General features: G+C 36.9%; 6 protein-coding genes across 6 annotated transcripts; 3 read left to right on the top strand and 3 right to left on the bottom strand.

The window, feature by feature from the left end:
* On the top strand, positions 216-1597 carry LOC104726882 (CASP-like protein 4A2). Its single transcript, XM_010445833.2, has 3 exons — positions 216-926; positions 1034-1169; positions 1257-1597. The coding sequence occupies exons 1-3, from the start codon at positions 340-342 to the stop codon at positions 1449-1451; spliced, it is 918 nt and encodes a 305-aa protein (XP_010444135.1). The 5' UTR covers positions 216-339; the 3' UTR covers positions 1452-1597.
* On the bottom strand, positions 1535-5180 carry LOC104726883 (peroxisomal membrane protein PEX14). The gene is made up of 12 exons (XM_010445835.1): positions 4883-5180; positions 4452-4699; positions 4313-4352; positions 4046-4224; positions 3492-3681; positions 3278-3367; positions 3045-3118; positions 2755-2800; positions 2596-2666; positions 2436-2480; positions 2276-2344; positions 1535-2148 (listed from the first exon to the last, which is right to left on the bottom strand). The coding sequence occupies exons 1-12, from the start codon at positions 4953-4955 to the stop codon at positions 1729-1731; spliced, it is 1545 nt and encodes a 514-aa protein (XP_010444137.1). The 5' UTR covers positions 4956-5180; the 3' UTR covers positions 1535-1728.
* LOC104726881 (1-deoxy-D-xylulose 5-phosphate reductoisomerase, chloroplastic-like) lies at positions 5860-9017 on the top strand. Its single transcript, XM_010445832.2, has 12 exons — positions 5860-6029; positions 6199-6392; positions 6605-6691; positions 6926-7051; positions 7139-7201; positions 7303-7452; positions 7574-7641; positions 7738-7852; positions 7943-8047; positions 8130-8242; positions 8423-8569; positions 8659-9017. Exons 1-12 carry the CDS (start codon positions 5930-5932, stop codon positions 8825-8827), a joined length of 1437 nt encoding a protein of 478 aa, XP_010444134.1. The 5' UTR covers positions 5860-5929; the 3' UTR covers positions 8828-9017.
* On the bottom strand, positions 9085-10242 carry LOC104726880 (E3 ubiquitin-protein ligase SINA-like 11). Its single transcript, XM_010445831.1, has 2 exons — positions 10051-10242; positions 9085-9908 (listed from the first exon to the last, which is right to left on the bottom strand). Exons 1-2 carry the CDS (start codon positions 10180-10182, stop codon positions 9234-9236), a joined length of 807 nt encoding a protein of 268 aa, XP_010444133.1. The 5' UTR covers positions 10183-10242; the 3' UTR covers positions 9085-9233.
* LOC104726878 (1-deoxy-D-xylulose 5-phosphate reductoisomerase, chloroplastic-like) lies at positions 11721-14948 on the top strand. The gene is made up of 12 exons (XM_010445830.2): positions 11721-11989; positions 12202-12395; positions 12576-12662; positions 12849-12974; positions 13061-13123; positions 13218-13367; positions 13486-13553; positions 13640-13751; positions 13841-13945; positions 14027-14148; positions 14357-14503; positions 14590-14948. Exons 1-12 carry the CDS (start codon positions 11896-11898, stop codon positions 14759-14761), a joined length of 1440 nt encoding a protein of 479 aa, XP_010444132.1. The 5' UTR covers positions 11721-11895; the 3' UTR covers positions 14762-14948.
* Positions 16355-17772, bottom strand: LOC104726877. Its single transcript, XM_010445829.2, has one exon. The coding sequence runs from the start codon at positions 17526-17528 to the stop codon at positions 16719-16721; it is 810 nt and encodes a 269-aa protein (XP_010444131.1). The 5' UTR covers positions 17529-17772; the 3' UTR covers positions 16355-16718.

Raw genomic sequence — 20078 nt, 5'->3', positions numbered from 1 at the left:
TAGGTGCACAAGAACATGCGTCATACAGGATCATTCTATTTGCGTTAGAAGATGACGTGTCGTAACATCAATGGTTAAATAATATCTAGGTTCAGGTACAAATAGACATGCATCACACTGGATCATTCTCGGGTTTTAATTCTCCACGAAGAAATCTAAAAAGTGAGTCTCTTCTCTTCTCTCTTCTATTGCCGGGAAAAACAAAAGAAATCAAAAGTTTATTTTTCCTCTTCCCTTCACTTTCTCTCTCACACTACCTCCCATAACAAACACACAAAAGCTCTCTGCAATTAAAAAAAAAAATCAAATTCCGAGATCGGAGAACAAACCGAATCGGTGATGAAGATGAAGCGGACTGTATCATCGAACTCGGAAGAGCATAGTTACAACGAGTCACCACACTCTCCTCTTCGATTTCATTCTCCGTTATCAGATGCCGGAGATTTACCGGAAAGCCGTTACGTTTCTCCTGAAGGATCTCCGTTCAAAATCGAGAATCCTCCTAGATCGGCGGCGACGGTATCCGACGGTAACAAGTTCAATCAGTTCTCTCCTCTTCCTTCCCCGATTCCTCCTCCTCCTCCTCCTCAGTATCCGCCGCCGCGACGACAACATCAGAGGAATACGAGAGCTCCGATTAATTCTTCTTCTTCGGATAAGTCTCCGTCGTCTATGGTAGTGTTTAATCGCTGGGTGAGAGAAGATAATGGTACACAGACTACGACTAGGAAGGTTGATGACAGAGAATTGGGAACGACGACGGCGACGACGGTGAACAGAGCGAGGAGAGACGAGTTAGTTAGTGTGACGGCGCTAGGGTTTAGAATTACCGAAGTGATTTTGTGTGTGATTTCGTTTTCGATCATGGCCGCTGATAAAACTCAAGGTTGGAGCGGCGATTCTTATGATCGCTACAAAGAGTACAGGTCTCTCTCTCTCTCTCTCTCTCTCTCTCTGTTCTTCTTCACAACTTTACAAAATTGAAATCATGAATCAGATCATGATCAACCACAAACCTTGTTTTGTTTTGTAGGTATTGTTTGGCTGTGAACGTTATAGGATTCGTTTACTCTGCGTTTGAAGCTTGTGACGCTGCTTGCTACATCGCCAAAGAGACTTATATGATAAACTGTGGATTTCACGACTTATTTGTTTTCTCCATGGATCAAGTGAGTGTTTGCTTTTTAAACATTTTAGCAATTTGTGTTTATGGATTTCTAATGAATGACCTCTTTTTTTGTTCTGATGATTTATAGCTTGTTGCATATCTTCTAATGTCGGCGTCTTCATGTGCTGCGACTCGAGTTGATGATTGGGTTTCTAATTGGGGCAAAGACGAGTTTACTCAGATGGCAACCGCTTCCGTCGCGGTTTCTTTTTTAGCTTTTGGGGCGTTTGCCGTCAGCGCTTTGATTTCTTCTTACAGGCTCTTCACTCACGCTTCCTCCTAGTTGTTGTGTTGCCGTGCCTGGAACCAAATGTTACTCTCTATATCATCTATGTACAGTCTCTCTTATAGCTTAGAATGGTAATGTGTGATACAAGATTACAAGTTTTAATATATGAGAAAATAAAGGCAAGCAAAGCAATCATCGAATGACTGAGTTTTACTTGTGTAGCAAGATATATATTATTTAATAGAAGGTAGGTGGTGATAAATCCCAAGACCTAAATGCATGTTTTCTTACAAGCGAACTTCATAGTATCAAGAGACCCTAATTATTGTTTTTAGTTTCCTTCTGGGCTGATATGTTGCTGTTCTGATTCTTCTTGTATCTCTGTGATCTGGATACTTTCTGATCCATCACCACCAGATTCAGAGAACTTAGTGATCTTCTGTAACTCATCGCTCACACCTGTCTGGTCATCACTAGCAGCAGCTGCTTCTTGGTCTATCTTAGCTAGTGGCTTAGGACGGCGAATGGCCTCAGCTGCTTCTGGCATGACAACTGGAGGTGGTTGTGGAGGTACCCATGACCGTTGCCTCTGGAAAGCTGCTGGTTCCATTGTACTTGTTTCATTCTGGTTAGCGGTGAAACGTGCCGCTGTTGTTGTCTCGTAGCCGAAATCCGTGGATCTAGGGTTTTTCTGTTGCCACCATTGACCATTTGAACTCTCGTCTTGCTGTGCTTGGCCATTGTCCCAAGGCTGTTAACAAGAGAGAACACGAGTTTAAGAGATCTTGATAATAATTTCAAGTTCCACACATTTGACCAAGATTCATTACAAAGAACGCAGCTTTAAATCAACATTCAGGGACGTCTTCAGTTTGTACCTTAGATTTGGGAGCTATGCGTGGATTTGATAGTGGCTGGTTCGGATTGGGTGGCATGTCATTAATCTCCTGTAGAGTTTAAGTGCAATAAGTTTGTCACAACAAAAAATTATGGTTAGTCTAAAAATGTTGCGAGGAAGGATTGTAGGTGTCAGCTTACCCGAATGTTTGAAGGCTTCTCTCCTCTCTGGATCATAGACATTATCTGCAGCATCACCAATATTCAAGTTTATGTTACAAAGATTATTAGGAATTCAAAGGATAAAATTTATTATAAATCCATGATTCTGCAGCGAACTTAGGAGATTTCAGAACATTACATCCATGTATGACTTTGGATGAGGGGGCCCAGAAGTATCAGCTGGAGGCGCAGGAGGAGATGCAGATCGTGCTGTATTATCCATTAGTTAGAAAGATTAATCTAACCAAAAACAATAAACCGTAACGCAGATTGATATAGAAAGAGTATGAGAGAGAACCTGAACGTGTATCATAATCAACGTTGCTGCCATTTGTATAGGGTTTCTGCATCACATATCAACGTTCCTAATGTTACAAAAAGCATTATGATACGTAATTCTATTAGTTAATTATCAAGTTCAAGTTGATGCGGTTTTTCCATGGGGTTTACATCAGACTATTTAGATCTATCAGCAATCAGGGAGGAAGTAAAACTGTTCTCTTTGGGGTGCTTTTGGGTTTTCTTTGTGTTTTGTAATCCCCTAATCTATGAATCAAAGTTTTATCAAACCAAAACCTTAAAACTCACCCTTGCTGCAGTGACTGAACCATTATAAACCTCTTGATCAGCTGAATAAATCTTTGGAATGTTGCTGGATTGTCCTGAAAGTAAAAAAAGAGAAATAGGAGAATACTCTTTAGATCAAGAAGCTTTAACAATGACTCTTAAGATCAACCAAACATTAGGTAACAAGACCCTCCATGACTCCTGATAAGAGTTGTTCAAACTTAATTGTATGAATACTGAGACTTAACACTTACCTTCGAGCTTACGAATATTATTGCTCAATGACTTCATTTCTTGTACTTGGACACCTAACAGGTGCGTTAAGTCCTCGAAATATTTCCTCTCTGAGAAGAAGCAATATACAGATTTGAATTTAGAGGATAAGAAGGAACATGCAAGAAAAGTCCAGATATGGTCACAGAAAAAGAGAAACTCTGTCTACATTATAAACTACAGAAACACATCTACCTTCATTCTTTGTTATCATCATCTCCTGACTAACCCTGGCAACATCAGAAGCAGCGGCAGAAGCAGCTTTGGCTGCAGCTACTGCTTCTTCAGCTAAGTTAGGTTTAGCATCAGCTTTCTTCAGAGGGTCAGCTTCTTCTTCCAACATAATTCTTTGGACCCAGGATTTAAATCTGGGTATGAGAGATTTCTGAAACAAACAAATCTCAACTTAATAAAGATTTTGATTGTGTAGAAGGAGACTAATACTATAAAGTTGCATAGCGTTAAAACACATCTAGCAATCAGTAAGAGAGGTACAGTAACAAGTTTCTGACACCCTAATAAACTCTTACAGGGATTGTTTTCATCAAAGTTCTTGGCAACTATATTCTGGTGGTATAGTTGAAACAGAATGTGAGAGTTATGCAATTCGTTACCTAAGCTAAGAATAGTGAATTCTATACAGTCTGCTTCCATTTCATTAATGGCCTAACCATCAGCAATTTACTCGATGTACCAAGTAAATTCATAACATAACACACTGCATATAATGAGGGAAACGTTCACGATACCTTAATAAAAACAGCTGTTCCGGCACCAGAAGCTGCTAGTACACCAACAGCAAGAATAGCATGGTACCAGCGAAACCGAGAGAGAAAAGCTGCCTGTGGAGTAACAACGAGTGGAGCAGGAGCAGCTACCACAGGCTGCATAGCTTGTGGCTGAACAGTTGACACAGCTTGCTGTCCATCTGCTTGTAAGAAAACATAACAATTAGCTTCCAGTATAGTAATCATCATAGGAATAACCAAACAAATACATGTCCTCGCTTAGTTTACCTTGACTTGTAACAGTAGTCTGCGAGCTTGGTGGTGGATCCTACAAAAACAGATTAATCACAGATGTAAGCTATTGAAACTAGGAGAGGAATGAGAGTTCCAAAAACAAAGAAGCAAGGAAAAGGAGGAAGGTGTTTACAGGAACACGGCGGAATGCTTCATCAATCTCTTCTTTAGTGAGACCTTTCCTCTCAAGAAAAGATCTTCTATGAATAACAGGAGATCCCCTAACCCTCGGGTGCGAAAGGAACTTGATAGCGTTCTGAATTTGATCCTCCCGTATCGGTTCAGAATTCTTAAACACAGATGTTGGAGGATCCTGCTTAAAAGTTTCTTGAGCTATAGTAGTAGCTTGCTGAACCTCGTTAGCAGGCTTTGTTGTAGCCTCTGTACGTAAACAACAACACATTAATCAACAAGAACATTAGTAAAATATCAATCACTCGATGATGAATCCAATTACTCTATCAACTTCGGGCTAACTAAATCAATTAAACCCATAACTATGCAATCCTAATGCAAAAACCACTGAGAAATTGTTCCCTGAGACCTAAGGAAATAAAATTGAACCTGAAATCTGGGATTTATCATCGACGGGAGCGGGAAAATCGGAAGGAGCTGGTGGTTGCTGATGAGTTGCCATAGCAGCTCACCAACCTTGGTAAGAATCCAAGAGGCAAAAGAGACTATAGACAGATCCCAAGTGAGAAGGAAAAAAATCGTTCGAGAGGGGAGAACGATGAGGATGAGGGTAAATCAGGTATTGGAAACTCAAAAACTCATCTCTATCTTATTTTTCTTGTTTTGGTGAGTGTCTCTGTGTGGTGGTCACACGAAGACGAGATAATGGCGTCTCGTCTGATTTTTTTTGTTTTTTGTTTTTGTTTTGGTGCTCTATCATTTTGGGCCTTAAGCTCTTATATTTTAAGGCCCATTGTCTAAACACTAAAATTGTAAATAAACTTGTAACAACCAATCATCAACCATCAACATCCATAAACTTGTAAAAGACGAGTGGATTAGTTTAGTGACTCTTACTTAAGTTCAATACAATGCTCCAATGTGCACGTCCAACGTCTCATCATCACGCAATATAATGTTAGGCACAAAAATGAAAGTGTCTTCGGGGATTTGAAAATACACTTCAACATACCTCTTCACTTGTGGTGATTGGGTATGTAATCTTGTTACAGCATTGCATGTAACATGTTAGTCAAACATATTTAATTTCATATAATAAGATTATTCATATCAAAAAACTATTGTCAATATAGACATTTTATCAATTACCACACTTAAACGAAAATTTTCAAAATTATGAAAACAAAAAAAAAAAAAAATCTCTTTCATAAATTAAAATTTTATTAGCGCAAAAGAAAAAACAAAAATAAAAATAATATGCTCCACGAAATCTTTAAAAGATAATGTGAAAATCTATTGGTACCATATAAAATTATAAATTACGAACCGACCAATCCAGATATTATTTTCTTTTTTTTGTGATTCATCTCTCTCTCGGCTCACTATAAAATCACTGATTCCATTTTTTTTCATTCACTCATAATCGAGAGTAGCGCGGTTCTCTAGAAAATATTCGATTTTTTATAATACAGACTGATGATGATGATGACTCTTAACTCAATACCTCCCGCTGAATCCGTTGCTCTTTCTTTCTTGGATACCTCCAGGTTCAATCTAACCCCTAAACTCTCCTCAGGTTTCTTCTTCTTCCTCTTTTACTTGGTCAACTCTCTTTTCGATTAAAGTTTCAAACTTTCATTAGTTTTACTTTGGCTCGTCTGAATTTTTCCCATCTGAGTATTGAATGATCCGTATCCAGCTAGCTTCGAGAGTTTTAAAGTTTACATCTTTGGAGTGTTTTACAGGTGGGTTAGGTTTGAGGAAGAGGAATCAAGGGAGAGACTTTGGAAAAGGAGTCAAGTGTTCAGTGAAAGTGCAGCAGCAATCTTCTCCTCCTCCAGCATGGCCTGGGAGAGCTGTTCCTGAGGCACCTCGTCAATCTTGGGATGGACCAAAACCCATCAGTATCGTTGGATCTACTGGTTCTATTGGCACTCAGGTTTTCTTCTTACTCTGTTTCTTTCTTGGTTTCTTCTTACTCTTTGCCAGATGAGTTTAGTTCCATGAAGTTAGATTAAGGCATGATTGTCCAATTCTTGAGTAGTACTAGACTAGAGATTGTGTTGTTGTTTTTTTTTAGTTTACGATCAGCATGTTACTGAGTTATTTGTTGCATCATTTTTATGGGGATAAGAACTTTCATTTTTGCAGACATTGGGTATTGTGGCTGAGAATCCTGACAAATTTAGAGTTGTGGCTCTAGCTGCTGGTTCCAATGTTACTCTCCTTGCTGATCAGGTAAATTTTTGACTCATGTGGTAACTTACAGCTCCAATTCCTCGTTCAGACCACTTGGTAATCTGTATTATTTCTCAATTCAATGATAGTAGCATATATAATAATATACTGTAAACTAATAGTATAGCAAATCAGTCCAGAGAAATCAGGTTCTTGCTTAGTTATATTCGCCTTCAGTGATCTCGAGAAAAAGTCTACATTATGGTTCTTTTACCCTCTTTTGAATGGTGGCAGGTAAGGAGATTTAAACCTGCGTTGGTTGATCTTAGAAACGAGTCATTGATCGATGAGCTTAAAGAAGCATTAGCGGATTTGGACTACAAACCTGAGATTATTCCAGGGGAGCAAGGAGTGATTGAGGTTAGTGCATTTGTTTGTTTTGATTGTAGTGTAGATTTTTCACAAAGTTTCTATCATCATTGAGTTCTTACTTATGTTCATCAACAGGTTGCTCGACACCCTGAAGCTGTAACTCTTGTTACCGGAATAGTTGGTTGTGCTGGCTTGAAGGTATATATATAGTCTACTTTTCTTTTGTCATCAAACCTTATTGAAAGAATATGAAAAAGAAAGTTAAAGATGAGAAACCTTAATGTTTGTTTTTACTGCAGCCTACGGTTGCCGCAATTGAAGCAGGAAAGGACATTGCTCTTGCAAACAAGGAGACATTAATCGCAGGTGGTCCATTCGTGCTTCCGCTTGCCAACAAACATAAAGTTAAGATTCTTCCGGCAGATTCAGAACATTCTGCTATATTTCAGGTATCATAATTCACATAAAAATTTGAAGGCACCTCTACTTTCATATTGACATAAGTTTTGGTCTTGATGCAATTTCTACATCTGGCAGTTTAAGTAAAAGTTCTTCTTTTATGTTCTCTAGTGTATTCAAGGTTTGCCTGAAGGCGGTCTGCGCAAGATAATCTTGACTGCATCTGGTGGATCTTTTAGGTTTGTTTCAATATTCTTCTCTCTGCAATAGATTTTTTGTTTTCTTTCTCAATTCTCATTTGCTTAATGGAAAAAGTTAATTGGAATTTGAAATAGGGATTGGCCTGTTGAAAAGCTGAAGGAAGTTACAGTAGCTGAAGCGTTGAATCATCCAATCTGGACGTCCATGGGAAAGAAAGTCACTATAGACTCAGCTACGCTTTTCAACAAGGTTAAGATCATTTTCTCCTCAATGTTCAACTCTGATTTTAAAAGTACGCTGATGATCAAGGTAGATAAATTCTTGATTTCTTGGAAACAGGGTCTTGAGGTCATCGAAGCACATTATTTGTTTGGAGCTGAGTATGACGATATAGAGATTGTCATTCACCCTCAAAGTATCATACACTCCATGATTGAAACACAGGTCTTGCCTGACAACTAAATAACTGCATTTTTTGTCTTTCCGGTAAAAATCTGTCTCGCATGTGTTTTGTCTTGTTCCACAGGATTCATCTGTAATTGCTCAATTGGGTTGGCCTGATATGCGTATACCGATTCTCTACACCATGTCATGGCCCGAAAGAGTTCCTTGCTCTTGGCCAAGACTTGACTTTTGCAAGTAAGCAAACCACATATATATATATATATATATATATATATATATATATATATACTCTGAAGTGTGGAGCTAAGCTTAGTTGGAGATTTTAGTCACCTCCAAGAAAAATTCCCTAATCTAGTTCAGTATGGTTTTAGTTTGTTTAGATAAACTGAACTGAAACTGAATCGGTTATGGCAGACTCGGTTCGTTGACTTTCAAGAAACCAGACAATGTGAAATACCCATCCATGGATATTGCTTATGCTGCTGGACGAGCTGGAGGCACAATGACTGGAGTTCTCAGCGCCGCCAATGAGAAAGCCGTTGAAATGTTCATTGATGAAAAGTAAGACTTTTGTTTTCTCTTTGGGCATCTCAAACGAAATTCTTGAAATGAATCAAGAATGACTTTTATATTCTCATTTTTGTTTACAGGATAAGCTATTTGGATATCTTCAAGGTTGTGGAATTAACTTGCGATAAACATCGTAACGAGTTGGTAACATCACCTTCTCTTGAAGAGATTCTTCACTATGACTCGTGGGCGCGTGAATACGCGGCGATGGTGCCGATTTCTTCTGGTGCGGGTTCAGTTCATGCCTGACAAATTGGTTGTTGGAAGAACATCAGTGGAAGTGATTTGAAAAAAAATGTGGGAACAAGATTAGTGTATATAATGGGTTAGTGTATCACTTAATAGCGCTTTTGGGAGGATTATGGATTGTGTATATATAACTAATGTATCTGTGATCCGAACAAGCCAAACCAATAAAGCCTCCCGTTTAAAATAAAAATCCTTTCCTATAATGGTGAAAACAAAAGCCTAATGTGGGTGTATATAGTGTGTGCGATCAAACGAAGAGGAGGTAATGGCGTCGTCTGATTTATATTTCTATCCATAAATCAAAGAGAGGTACTGTACTACTACTACTACTACAAAGTACAAACAAGGTCTTAAACAACTAAGAAATTGAACGTCTCGTAAGTCTTAACGGCAAACCAAATCATATCTAGAGCCACTCTCCGTCGAAAATCACGATGGAAAGACTCATCTCCAACATTTCACCACACAATAAACTGTTAGGGAAAAATATGTAACTCTCTTCGGGGATTTGATGAGAACTCACTTCAAGAAACCTCTTCATTTCTGGTGATTTGTAAGCAAGTGTGTGTCCATCAACATTACAGGAAAGCCAGTACGAAATCTTCTCTTTTGGAGTTGATGATGCAATACTTCGAAGAGTAACATAAACACCTTGTTTCTCCCTGAAACACTGAACCACAAATAATAGTTTCTCCATATCTTCATAAAGAACTAAAACCTTTTCGTTAATGTTTATCCGAACAAGGGCAGACGAACGAAAGGAACAAGTCATGTTTTCGTAAAGATGGCTAGAAATATAGTGACTGTAGATGCTGGTGTATGAGCCAATGTAATTGCAATCGAGGTTAGGGCAAGAGCATTGAGAGTAGTTGCATTCCTTTTCATGACTTGACACTTTCCCATAAGAGAAACTGTTTGTGCAACCAAACTCAGCATTTCGACATGGAACAAAGGCTGCTTCAATAACCTTCTCCATTGGGATACATCGCTTATTACCAATGGGTAAATCACACCCAGGACCAGGGCACTTGTTACTCACTTTGGCTAAGCATAAACTGCAAACTAGATGTCCATCATCACACTGATGATGTGCAAAAAAAAAGATCTAACGAGTTAATTACAATCAAATTAAAAATTAAAACCTTATTCGGTATAAGAATACCCAACAAAGAGAATCAAAATACCACATGAAACAAAATCAAATGCACGATTGGAAACATAACCTGGAAGGTAGGAACTGTGAGCGGCTCGAAGCAAACCGGACAATCAAGAACATCAAGATCCGACAACTTGGCCGATCGTGTTTCATTCTCTGTACGTTGCCTCTTTTGCGAGAGAATGCTTTTACAAACCATTATCAATTATAATTAGGTAATCAAATTAGGTTTACTAGTCTTCACACTTTTGTTTTTTTGTTTTTTTGTGTTTTTTTGGTTTTTACTTGTCTTCCACAAACATTGATGATTACTTCTTGAAGATTACAAAATATCAATTTTTGTAGGACAAAAAAATATCTCAAAACATCAATGTTTGTGGAAGAGAGAGAGGAAGAGAGAGAGGAAGTAAATAGAAGAGACGAGTTACGAGTAAACCCTAATTATGTGTGTGTTTTTGTCTTCCCAATAGTTTTTAACGCAATAATTCATCAGTCTCCGATTTCCGAAGGGTGTAAAGAAAAAGTTACATGCATATATCATGATTTGGGAAGGAATTCGAAGAGTTTAATGGGATGAAACAAGTTAATTAACCATAGGTAAATAAATATTACAGTACGTTCTTTCTTTCCTGTTTTGCCATGTGTCAGTTAACGTAGCACTTGGTCTACTTCAGAGTTCAGACTAACCATTAGCATTAATGAGTACTGACTCATCTACCATTATCTTCATTATCTCTGTATCCACAAAAACACTACTGTATCGTGAGAGAGAGAGAGTAATCATCATAAACAACGCTTTACCCACTTAAAGTAAAGTAAATTATCTTTCTCTTTTCCTTTTTATGGGGCAAATTAGTAATATTTTCTTCGAAAACAAAGCACCATTCAAACAAAATAGAAAATACAATGCAATATAATCTTCTTGAACGGGTGATCTTAATAGTATACAACAAGATTTTTAATCACACAATCGAACATACATGACTCTAATAAGAAGTATAGAAAATTCTTATACTATTATCTTTTTTTTTCCTTGATAAAATGCTCATACTATTTTTTGTTCGCAAAGAATCGAAGTACTTTTCAATAAAATTATAACAAAATATTATATGCATGTCAAGAGCGAAATTACATTTGACATGTGGATTGTAATTTTCTTACGGCATGTAAACTGTCAGTCAATCATATCTATTTTTTTTTTTAATCATTACACCACAACTAATCGGTCTATTAGCCAAATTTCTATATTCGTAAGAGTCGGAACTTGATCTTGAGTGTAATGGTGCCTTTTAAAAATGGACGACACTAAGTTCACTTCACGTTAACCATATCTACTTATAAGACATGTCAAGAATCAAGATAAACTAAGATTTTGATGTGTATTTGTAATTTTGTTACAGCATGTAACATGTTAGTCAAACATATTAAATTTCATATAATAAGGTATCCCTATCCAAAATTTCAAAAATCAATATAGACATTTTTTTTATCAAATTACCACACGTTTGTTGGGTTTTAAGAGAAATATATATATCCTTAACACTTTAAATGCATATTAACTAATAACTATACTTAAGTAATTAATATTAACAAGAAATAAACTAGATAGGAACGTTGTAAAAACCGGATATGTTACCAATTACAACTTGTCGTTACCTTAAACAATGGTCGCTCTTTGTAAAAAAGTCGAATACATTAATAGGCTCTCAACAAAATCTTAAAAAAATAATGTCAAAGTCTGTTTGGTACCATTCAAATTACTACGATCCTCTACCAATCCATATTCTTTTCTTATCTGATTCATCTCTCTCTCTCGGCTCACTGTTTATATCTCTGATTCCTTTTCTTCTTTCTTTGATAATCGAAAGTAGTGCGGTTCTCTGGAAAATATTCGATTTTTTAATAGAGACTGATGATGATGACTCTTAACTCATTATCTCCAGCTGAATCCATTGCTATTTCTTTCTTGGATACTTCCAGGTTCAATCTAATCCCCAAAATCCCAGGTTTCTTCTTCCTCTCTTCCTTGGTCAACTCTCTTTTCAATTAAAGTTTCAAACTTTCATTAGTTTTACTAAGGCTCTTGTGAATTTCTTCATCTGGGTATTGGATGATCCGTATCCAGTTGGCTGGAACACCCAGTTCTTTGTAAATTTCTTCAATTTGAGAACTTTTAGGTTGCTTTAGCTTCGAATGTTTAAAATTGAGTGTTTTACAGGTGGGTTTGGTTTGAGGAGGAGGAATCAAGGGAGAGACTTTGGAAAAGGAGTCAAGTGTTCAGTGAAAGTGCAGCAGCAATCTTCTCCTCCTCCAGCATGGCCTGGGAGAGCTGTTCCTGAGGCGCCTCGTCAATCTTGGGATGGACCAAAACCCATCTCCATCGTTGGATCTACTGGTTCTATTGGCACTCAGGTTTTTTTTAAATCTGTTTCTTGGTTTCTTCTTACTCTTTGCCAGATGAGTTTAGTTCCATGAAGTTAGATTAAGGCACTATTGTCCAATTCTTGAGTAGGACCTGACTATAAATTGTGTTATGAAGAAGAATGAGTTTTTATTCGATCATTTTTATAGATAAGAACTTCCATTTTGCAGACATTGGATATTGTGGCTGAGAATCCTGACAAATTTAGAGTTGTGGCTCTAGCTGCTGGTTCCAATGTTACTCTCCTTGCTGATCAGGTAAATTTTTGACTCATGTCATAACTCAATTCAATGATAAAGTAGCATATATAATAATATACTGTAAACTAATAGTATAGCAAATCAGTCCAGAGAAATCAGGTTCTGGCTTAGTTTTATTTGCCTTCAGTGATCTCGAGAAAAGTCTACATTATGGTTCTTTTACCCTCTTTTGAATGGTGGCAGGTAAGGAGATTTAAACCTGCGTTGGTTGCTGTTAGAAATGAATCACTGATAAACGAGCTTAAAGAGGCTTTAGCTGATTTGGACTATAAACCTGAGATTATCCCAGGGGAGCAAGGAGTGATTGAGGTTAGTGCATTTGTTAGTTTTGATTGTAGTGTAGATTTTCACAAAGTTTCTAACCTCATCGATTTCTTACTTATGTTCATCAACAGGTTGCTCGACACCCTGAAGCTGTCACTGTTGTTACCGGAATAGTAGGTTGTGCAGGACTAAAGGTATATTCTCCAGTTTTTTTGTTAGTAAAACTGTATTGAGAGAATAGGAATAAGAAAGTAAATTGATAAAGCTTGTTGTTTGTTTTTAATGCAGCCTACGGTTGCTGCAATTGAAGCAGGAAAGGATATTGCTCTTGCAAACAAGGAGACATTAATCGCAGGTGGTCCATTCGTGCTTCCGCTTGCCAAGAAACATAATGTTAAGATTCTTCCGGCAGATTCAGAACACTCTGCTATATTTCAGGTATCATAATTCACATAGAATTTAAGTACCTCTACTTTCATATTGACATAAGTTTTGGTCTTGATGCAATTTCTACATCTGGCAGTTTAAGTAAAAATTCTTCTTTTATGTTCTCTAGTGCATTCAAGGTTTGCCTGAAGGCGCTCTGCGCAAGATAATTTTGACTGCATCTGGTGGAGCTTTTAGGTTTGTTTCAATATTCTTCTCTCTGCATATATTTTTTCTCAGTTCTCATTTGGTTAATGGGAAATGTTAATTGGATGTTGAAATAGGGATTGGCCTGTTGAAAAGCTGAAGGAAGTTAAAGTAGCGGATGCGTTGAAGCATCCAAACTGGAACATGGGAAAGAAAATCACTGTGGACTCGGCTACACTTTTCAACAAGGTTAACATCATTTTCTCCTCAAGTTTAAACTCTGATTTTTGAAAGTACCTTTTGATCAAGGTAGATAAATTCTTGATTTCTTGAAACAGGGTCTTGAGGTCATCGAAGCACATTATTTGTTTGGAGCTGAGTATGACGATATAGAGATTGTCATTCATCCTCAAAGTATCATACACTCCATGATTGAAACACAGGTCTTGCCTGACAACTAAATAACTGCATTTTTTGTCTTCCGGTTTCAAAGTTTATAACATGTATTTTGTTTTGTTCCACAGGATTCATCTGTACTTGCTCAATTGGGTTGGCCTGATATGCGTTTACCAATTCACTACACCATGTCATGGCCGGATAGAGTTCCTTGTTCTGAAGTAACTTGGCCAAGACTTGACCTTTGCAAGTAAGCAAACCACATATATACTCTCTGTTTATCAGGTGTGAAGCTAAGCTTAGTTGAAGATTCCCCAATCGGTCTTCGGTTTGGTTTTGCAATTGGTTATTTGGCTAATGTTTTGGTTTGGATCAGTTAAACCGGATTAGACACCCTATTTATCAGCAGCATTCAGCACCTAAAACCAAAACTTGATTACGGTTGTGATTTTTGGCAGACTTGGTTCGTTGACTTTCAAGAAACCAGACAATGTGAAATACCCATCCATGGATCTTGCTTATGCTGCTGGACGAGCTGGAGGCACAATGACTGGAGTTCTCAGCGCCGCCAATGAGAAAGCCGTTGAAATGTTCATTGATGAAAAGTAAGACTCTTGTTTTCTCTTTGGGCATCTCAAACGAAATTCTTGAAACGAATCAAGATTGTTTATATTCTTACTTTTGTTTACAGGATAAGCTATTTGGATATCTTCAAGGTTGTGGAATTAACTTGCGATAAACATCGTAACGAGTTGGTAACATCACCTTCTCTTGAAGAGATTGTTCACTATGACTCGTGGGCACGTGAATACGCGGCGATTGTGCAGCTTTCTTCTTCTGGTGTGAGGCCAGTTCATGCCTGACAAATTGGTTGTTGGAAGAACATTAGTGAAGTGTTTTGAAAAAAAAAATGCGGGAACAAGATTAGTGTAGAGAATGGGTTAGTACTTAATAGCTCTTTTGGGAGGATTATGAATTGTGTAAAACTGTAAACTAATGTATCTGTGATCCGAACAAGCCAAACCAATAATTGAAACCATTTTTACCAAAGCCTTCCGTTTAAAGTTAAAAAACCTAGAATGGTAAAAACAAATGCCTATTTAGGTTTCTTGAAAAGCCTCCGAGGCTTCATCGGTAGAGTTTCCGTCTCCTGTTGTCGTCCTCATCTGTTTCTTGAGAAGCCTCTCGGCTTCATGAGTAGAGATAGTTTGCAGCATCATCACCTTGTGCTACTTTTTTGCCTTGTTGCTTGGGAATTGGCACCTCGGTTATTCATTAAATAAATGGAAACCACAAAATTGTTTTGAGATATTGATTGATTAAAATATTGCCAAATACGCTTACATGAAATAAAACTTGGATTTTGAAAAATTAGGCATGGATCGTATTCATATTAGAGTAGGGATAAAGACAGAGAATGCAATCTTGTAAACCAACCTACTCCCACCGCTAAAATCATTAGGAACAATTTTAACTTGTAAGTCATATATGAAACACCTTCACACTAGATTTAATTGATTGTTTGGCAAAAGCTATTTCGAACCAACAACAATTTTGATTTTGTCGACTCATTATTTTGTAGTTATTATGTTTTTGAGATAAACTTACTAGGAAAAGAATTGGTCGGTTTATGATAAAAAAGGTTTCTAAGTTATCATTAATCGTAACTTGCAAGTCATTCTTTTTCATAATTTAACCTGATTTGTCTAGTGTTATGATGTACAACTTGTAGCTTATAATAATACTACTTTAGATTGTATTTTAGATTTCATATTAAGCAATAACTGTTGCTAATACTGAACGAAAAAAAAACCTTAATTAATTTGGCTGATAAGACGTTTATTTTTGATGCTTTATTGTGTAATGAAATCGGACAATAAAATCGATTGGTTCTGATCTGTGACATTACTATATGATAGGAACAGTTGCACCGTACGTTTTACTCTAGCTAGTCCCATTTCAATTTGTCATTTCACTGACTAATCACAATAAAATAAAAATTATTAAATAAAATTACCAGTATACACATCTCCAGATTCGTAATCCAACTCACTTGAATTTGTTGCTGATTCCACTGAACATATTTTTGAAACAAGACAAGACACCAAAGGATGAAGTTTGAATTTATAAAAGATGAATGAATCAACGAATACTAACTATTAAATTAAGTATATATCTTTTCTGAATACACTATTTCTATAATGTAGATTAGGAATTAGGGTGACTCAAGTCACCTCAACCAAATGGTGTGAACACAAATCTCTTTATAGGAAAATTTTGAACAAGAAGATCTCAAGGCAAACCAAACAATCCTACAATATCCACCTAAAACTTAAAAATCCAAATTAACAAATCCATCTCTATCTTTTTCTTCAAAAAGGTATACGAGAGAGAGACTCCCCACGTTAATGGACCACAGAACTTTCTTTGTTTCTAAACTCTAAACATTACAACACTTATCCAAATTCATACACTCACATAAATTTAAGTAACTTAAAAACTTACACAATTCAACATAATGACGATGAACAACAAGTTTTATTTGAATAAAAGGCCATTAGTCTCCATTCCAATAATCAAACCACCAAAAACTTATACAAATCTAATCCAAAACCGACACATTATAAAATAAATATTTACTTTCTCGCCCAACACTCAAGATTTTCTCGGAAACTAATAAAAGAAAAAGGTTGAGAGAAAAAATTAAAATTAAAAAAAAAAAAAAAAAAAAGAAAAAAAAGAGAGAAAAGTAAGTGAGAAAAAGAAAGAAAGAAACGGAAGCCCACCCAAAGTCCGCGTCTAAGGAGAGCCACGTCAGCATCAAAAAGGACGTAAATGACGACTTAGCCCATTGACATTTCTTAATATTCCAATCATATCCTTCCTATACGGCGAAGTCGTCTGTCGTTTCGTCTCCTCCCTTTCCCTTCCTTCTTCTCCGGCCACCACCTTTGACGACGCTTCCTCTTCCTCTTCTTCTTCTTCTTTCTCATCGCTCTTCTTAACCGGCGCCGGAAACACGAGCTTCTCGTTCCCTTCGCTGCTGCTTCTAACGTACAAAAGATTCCTCAGCTTCCAACGTTTCGAGAATCCAGCTGAGTTGCTTTTGATCTTGCTCTGTGACGGAGAAGACGAGAGTCCTTTGAGATCATCACCATCTTCTCCTGAACTCGGTTGTTTCGGCGGTGTCCATACACAGTACGTCTCCGGCGGAACACCGTTTAGATCCTCTTCAGCTTCCGACGACGAATTCGAAGCCGCCATCGGATCTCGTAATTCCTCGCTCATCAGTTTCCTCAGTGCCGGTCTACGTCGACGCGGCGTCGGCTGATATTTCGCCGGAGCATTGCTACCGTACGGGTTCAGAGGACGAATCTGACCGTTAAAGAAAATCTCGTCGGCGGTGACGAGAGGTTGGGAGCACACGTGGCTCGGACAGTCGAAGGCGAATTCTGATTCATCATCATCGTCTTCGTTGCGTCGGGGAGAGTCGGAGGGTTGTGGTGTATCTTCTTGATCTCTGAATTCTTCGACGACTCGAGCGGCGATCGCGGCGAGGTCAACGGTGGAAGAGAAGCTGCCGAAACTCGGAGAGTTAGAGGAAAAAGAGAGTAACCGACTCGTCTGCATTTGTAAACTAGTTACAACCAAGTTTTGTTTTCTCCTCAAACGTTTCTGTGAGAGAGAGAGAGAGAGACAGAGAAAGAGAGATGATGGTAGGCTGAGAAAAGAAAATAAAGTTTGGGTCCCCGTTGGAATATTTATATATGGAAATTAACGGAGATAGAAACAAATTGAAATGATTACATTACGAAGATTAATTTGTTTGTTTAATTCAGGAGCCAAAAGAAAAATCTAACTTTATTTTAATTTAATTATTCATAATCTAGAAGAGAGCGTAATGAACTTCAAAACTAATATTTTTGAGAATTGGTAATCGGTCAGGACTCAGGAACATAAACCATGAACTTGGTTTGACATTTGACAAACGGAAAATAAAATAAGATAAGTCTTCCACTTAAGAAAAAAAAAAAAAAATCTAGTATCGGTCAAGAATATATCTTTGGGATTTATATATATAAAAAGTAGATACAATGGAAAGAAAAGAAAATGTTGTTACTTATCTTCTTCGATGTCACGTTTAATCAGACAATGACAATCACATCACCGAGTGCGTGAACTTAATCTGTTTAGTTATTTTCTTTTCTTCTGTTATAAATTGGAATATGCAACTGTTAAAATGATGTCACAAAAATGACGTATGTATGTACACACTTAGGTTTATGGAAATGTGGTTTATGATTAAAGATATATTAGCCGTTGATTCCATGTTCATTTACTGTTGTGTTAATCTTGTAGGCTGTACTTGTTGTCGTGATGTGTTGTCTCATAATAAAAACTGGTTTCTACTTTCTACTACCGCGCATCTAAAGTTTTGTTCTAATCAACACCAATTTTTATCAATTATTGAAATACAATTGATTTATAAGTATGTGAATGCAAAACATTAATACAGTGCTTTACCGACCACAATAATTATGATAAATCGGACATTAAGAAAAAATGTTAAGCCAATCGTACGTAACTTATTGGTAGTTTCAAATAATACCAATTAAGTTGAGGGGCGGGCAAAAAAAAAAAAAAGTTTTAGTTGGGCCTTTGGTTCACATTATTGGCCTTAGTATAAATGGGCCCCCACCAGAATTATGTGCTATGTCTTCATAGGGGTAAAATTATTCAGGTCACTGTTTTTGATTAATTTAGCAGCAGCAGCAGCAACTTGAAATATAGATGTCTATTCAGATCACAAACTGAAAGCATACACCATTCGAAGAGCTTCAGCTTCTCTCAGAAACATCATAACTAGTTTTTGTTTCTCTTCTTGTTCGTCAATTTCACCGCATAAAACCCTAATTTATAGATTTTTAGGGTTCCTCTGAACACACACTATCAAAATCTCAATCCAAGCTNAGAGAAGCTGCCGAAACTCGGAGAGTTAGAGGAAAAAGAGAGTAACCGACTCGTCTGCATTTGTAAACTAGTTACAACCAAGTTTTGTTTTCTCCTCAAACGTTTCTGTGAGAGAGAGAGAGAGAGACAGAGAAAGAGAGATGATGGTAGGCTGAGAAAAGAAAATAAAGTTTGGGTCCCCGTTGGAATATTTATATATGGAAATTAACGGAGATAGAAACAAATTGAAATGATTACATTACGAAGATTAATTTGTTTGTTTAATTCAGGAGCCAAAAGAAAAATCTAACTTTATTTTAATTTAATTATTCATAATCTAGAAGAGAGCGTAATGAACTTCAAAACTAATATTTTTGAGAATTGGTAATCGGTCAGGACTCAGGAACATAAACCATGAACTTGGTTTGACATTTGACAAACGGAAAATAAAATAAGATAAGTCTTCCACTTAAGAAAAAAAAAAAAAAATCTAGTATCGGTCAAGAATATATCTTTGGGATTTATATATATAAAAAGTAGATACAATGGAAAGAAAAGAAAATGTTGTTACTTATCTTCTTCGATGTCACGTTTAATCAGACAATGACAATCACATCACCGAGTGCGTGAACTTAATCTGTTTAGTTATTTTCTTTTCTTCTGTTATAAATTGGAATATGCAACTGTTAAAATGATGTCACAAAAATGACGTATGTATGTACACACTTAGGTTTATGGAAATGTGGTTTATGATTAAAGATATATTAGCCGTTGATTCCATGTTCATTTACTGTTGTGTTAATCTTGTAGGCTGTACTTGTTGTCGTGATGTGTTGTCTCATAATAAAAACTGGTTTCTACTTTCTACTACCGCGCATCTAAAGTTTTGTTCTAATCAACACCAATTTTTATCAATTATTGAAATACAATTGATTTATAAGTATGTGAATGCAAAACATTAATACAGTGCTTTACCGACCACAATAATTATGATAAATCGGACATTAAGAAAAAATGTTAAGCCAATCGTACGTAACTTATTGGTAGTTTCAAATAATACCAATTAAGTTGAGGGGCGGGCAAAAAAAAAAAAAAGTTTTAGTTGGGCCTTTGGTTCACATTATTGGCCTTAGTATAAATGGGCCCCCACCAGAATTATGTGCTATGTCTTCATAGGGGTAAAATTATTCAGGTCACTGTTTTTGATTAATTTAGCAGCAGCAGCAGCAA

Source organism: Camelina sativa, chromosome 11, assembly GCF_000633955.1.
Source record: "Camelina sativa cultivar DH55 chromosome 11, Cs, whole genome shotgun sequence".
Lineage (NCBI taxonomy): Eukaryota > Viridiplantae > Streptophyta > Magnoliopsida > Brassicales > Brassicaceae > Camelina > Camelina sativa.
The sequence above is the reverse complement of the archived record's forward strand: the minus strand, read 5'-3'. Positions and strand labels throughout refer to the sequence as shown.

Bases quoted from the DNA above. Each gene is read 5' to 3' on its own strand.
- LOC104726881 (XM_010445832.2), top strand. From the start codon at position 5,930: ATGATGATGATGACTCTTAACTCAATACCTCCCGCTGAATCCGTTGCT. The intron at 7,642-7,737 runs GTTTGTTTCAAT...AATTTGAAATAG, and splicing joins GCATCTGGTGGATCTTTTAG to GGATTGGCCTGTTGAAAAGC. The intron at 8,243-8,422 runs GTAAGCAAACCA...CGGTTATGGCAG, and splicing joins CCAAGACTTGACTTTTGCAA to ACTCGGTTCGTTGACTTTCA.
- LOC104726877 (XM_010445829.2), bottom strand. From the start codon at position 17,528: ATGCAGACGAGTCGGTTACTCTCTTTTTCCTCTAACTCTCCGAGTTTC.
- LOC104726880 (XM_010445831.1), bottom strand. From the start codon at position 10,182: ATGGTTTGTAAAAGCATTCTCTCGCAAAAGAGGCAACGTACAGAGAAT. The intron at 9,909-10,050 runs GTTATGTTTCCA...GCACATCATCAG, and splicing joins TCACAGTTCCTACCTTCCAG to TGTGATGATGGACATCTAGT.
- LOC104726882 (XM_010445833.2), top strand. From the start codon at position 340: ATGAAGATGAAGCGGACTGTATCATCGAACTCGGAAGAGCATAGTTAC. The intron at 927-1,033 runs GTCTCTCTCTCT...TTTGTTTTGTAG, and splicing joins GATCGCTACAAAGAGTACAG to GTATTGTTTGGCTGTGAACG. The intron at 1,170-1,256 runs GTGAGTGTTTGC...GATGATTTATAG, and splicing joins TTGTTTTCTCCATGGATCAA to CTTGTTGCATATCTTCTAAT.
- LOC104726878 (XM_010445830.2), top strand. From the start codon at position 11,896: ATGATGATGACTCTTAACTCATTATCTCCAGCTGAATCCATTGCTATT. The intron at 13,946-14,026 runs GTCTTGCCTGAC...TTTGTTCCACAG, and splicing joins ACTCCATGATTGAAACACAG to GATTCATCTGTACTTGCTCA. The intron at 14,504-14,589 runs GTAAGACTCTTG...TTTTGTTTACAG, and splicing joins GAAATGTTCATTGATGAAAA to GATAAGCTATTTGGATATCT.
- LOC104726883 (XM_010445835.1), bottom strand. From the start codon at position 4,955: ATGGCAACTCATCAGCAACCACCAGCTCCTTCCGATTTTCCCGCTCCC. The intron at 4,353-4,451 runs GTAAACACCTTC...CTGTTTTTGTAG, and splicing joins AAGCATTCCGCCGTGTTCCT to GATCCACCACCAAGCTCGCA. The intron at 2,801-3,044 runs GTGAGTTTTAAG...TATGTGATGCAG, and splicing joins GTTCAGTCACTGCAGCAAGG to AAACCCTATACAAATGGCAG.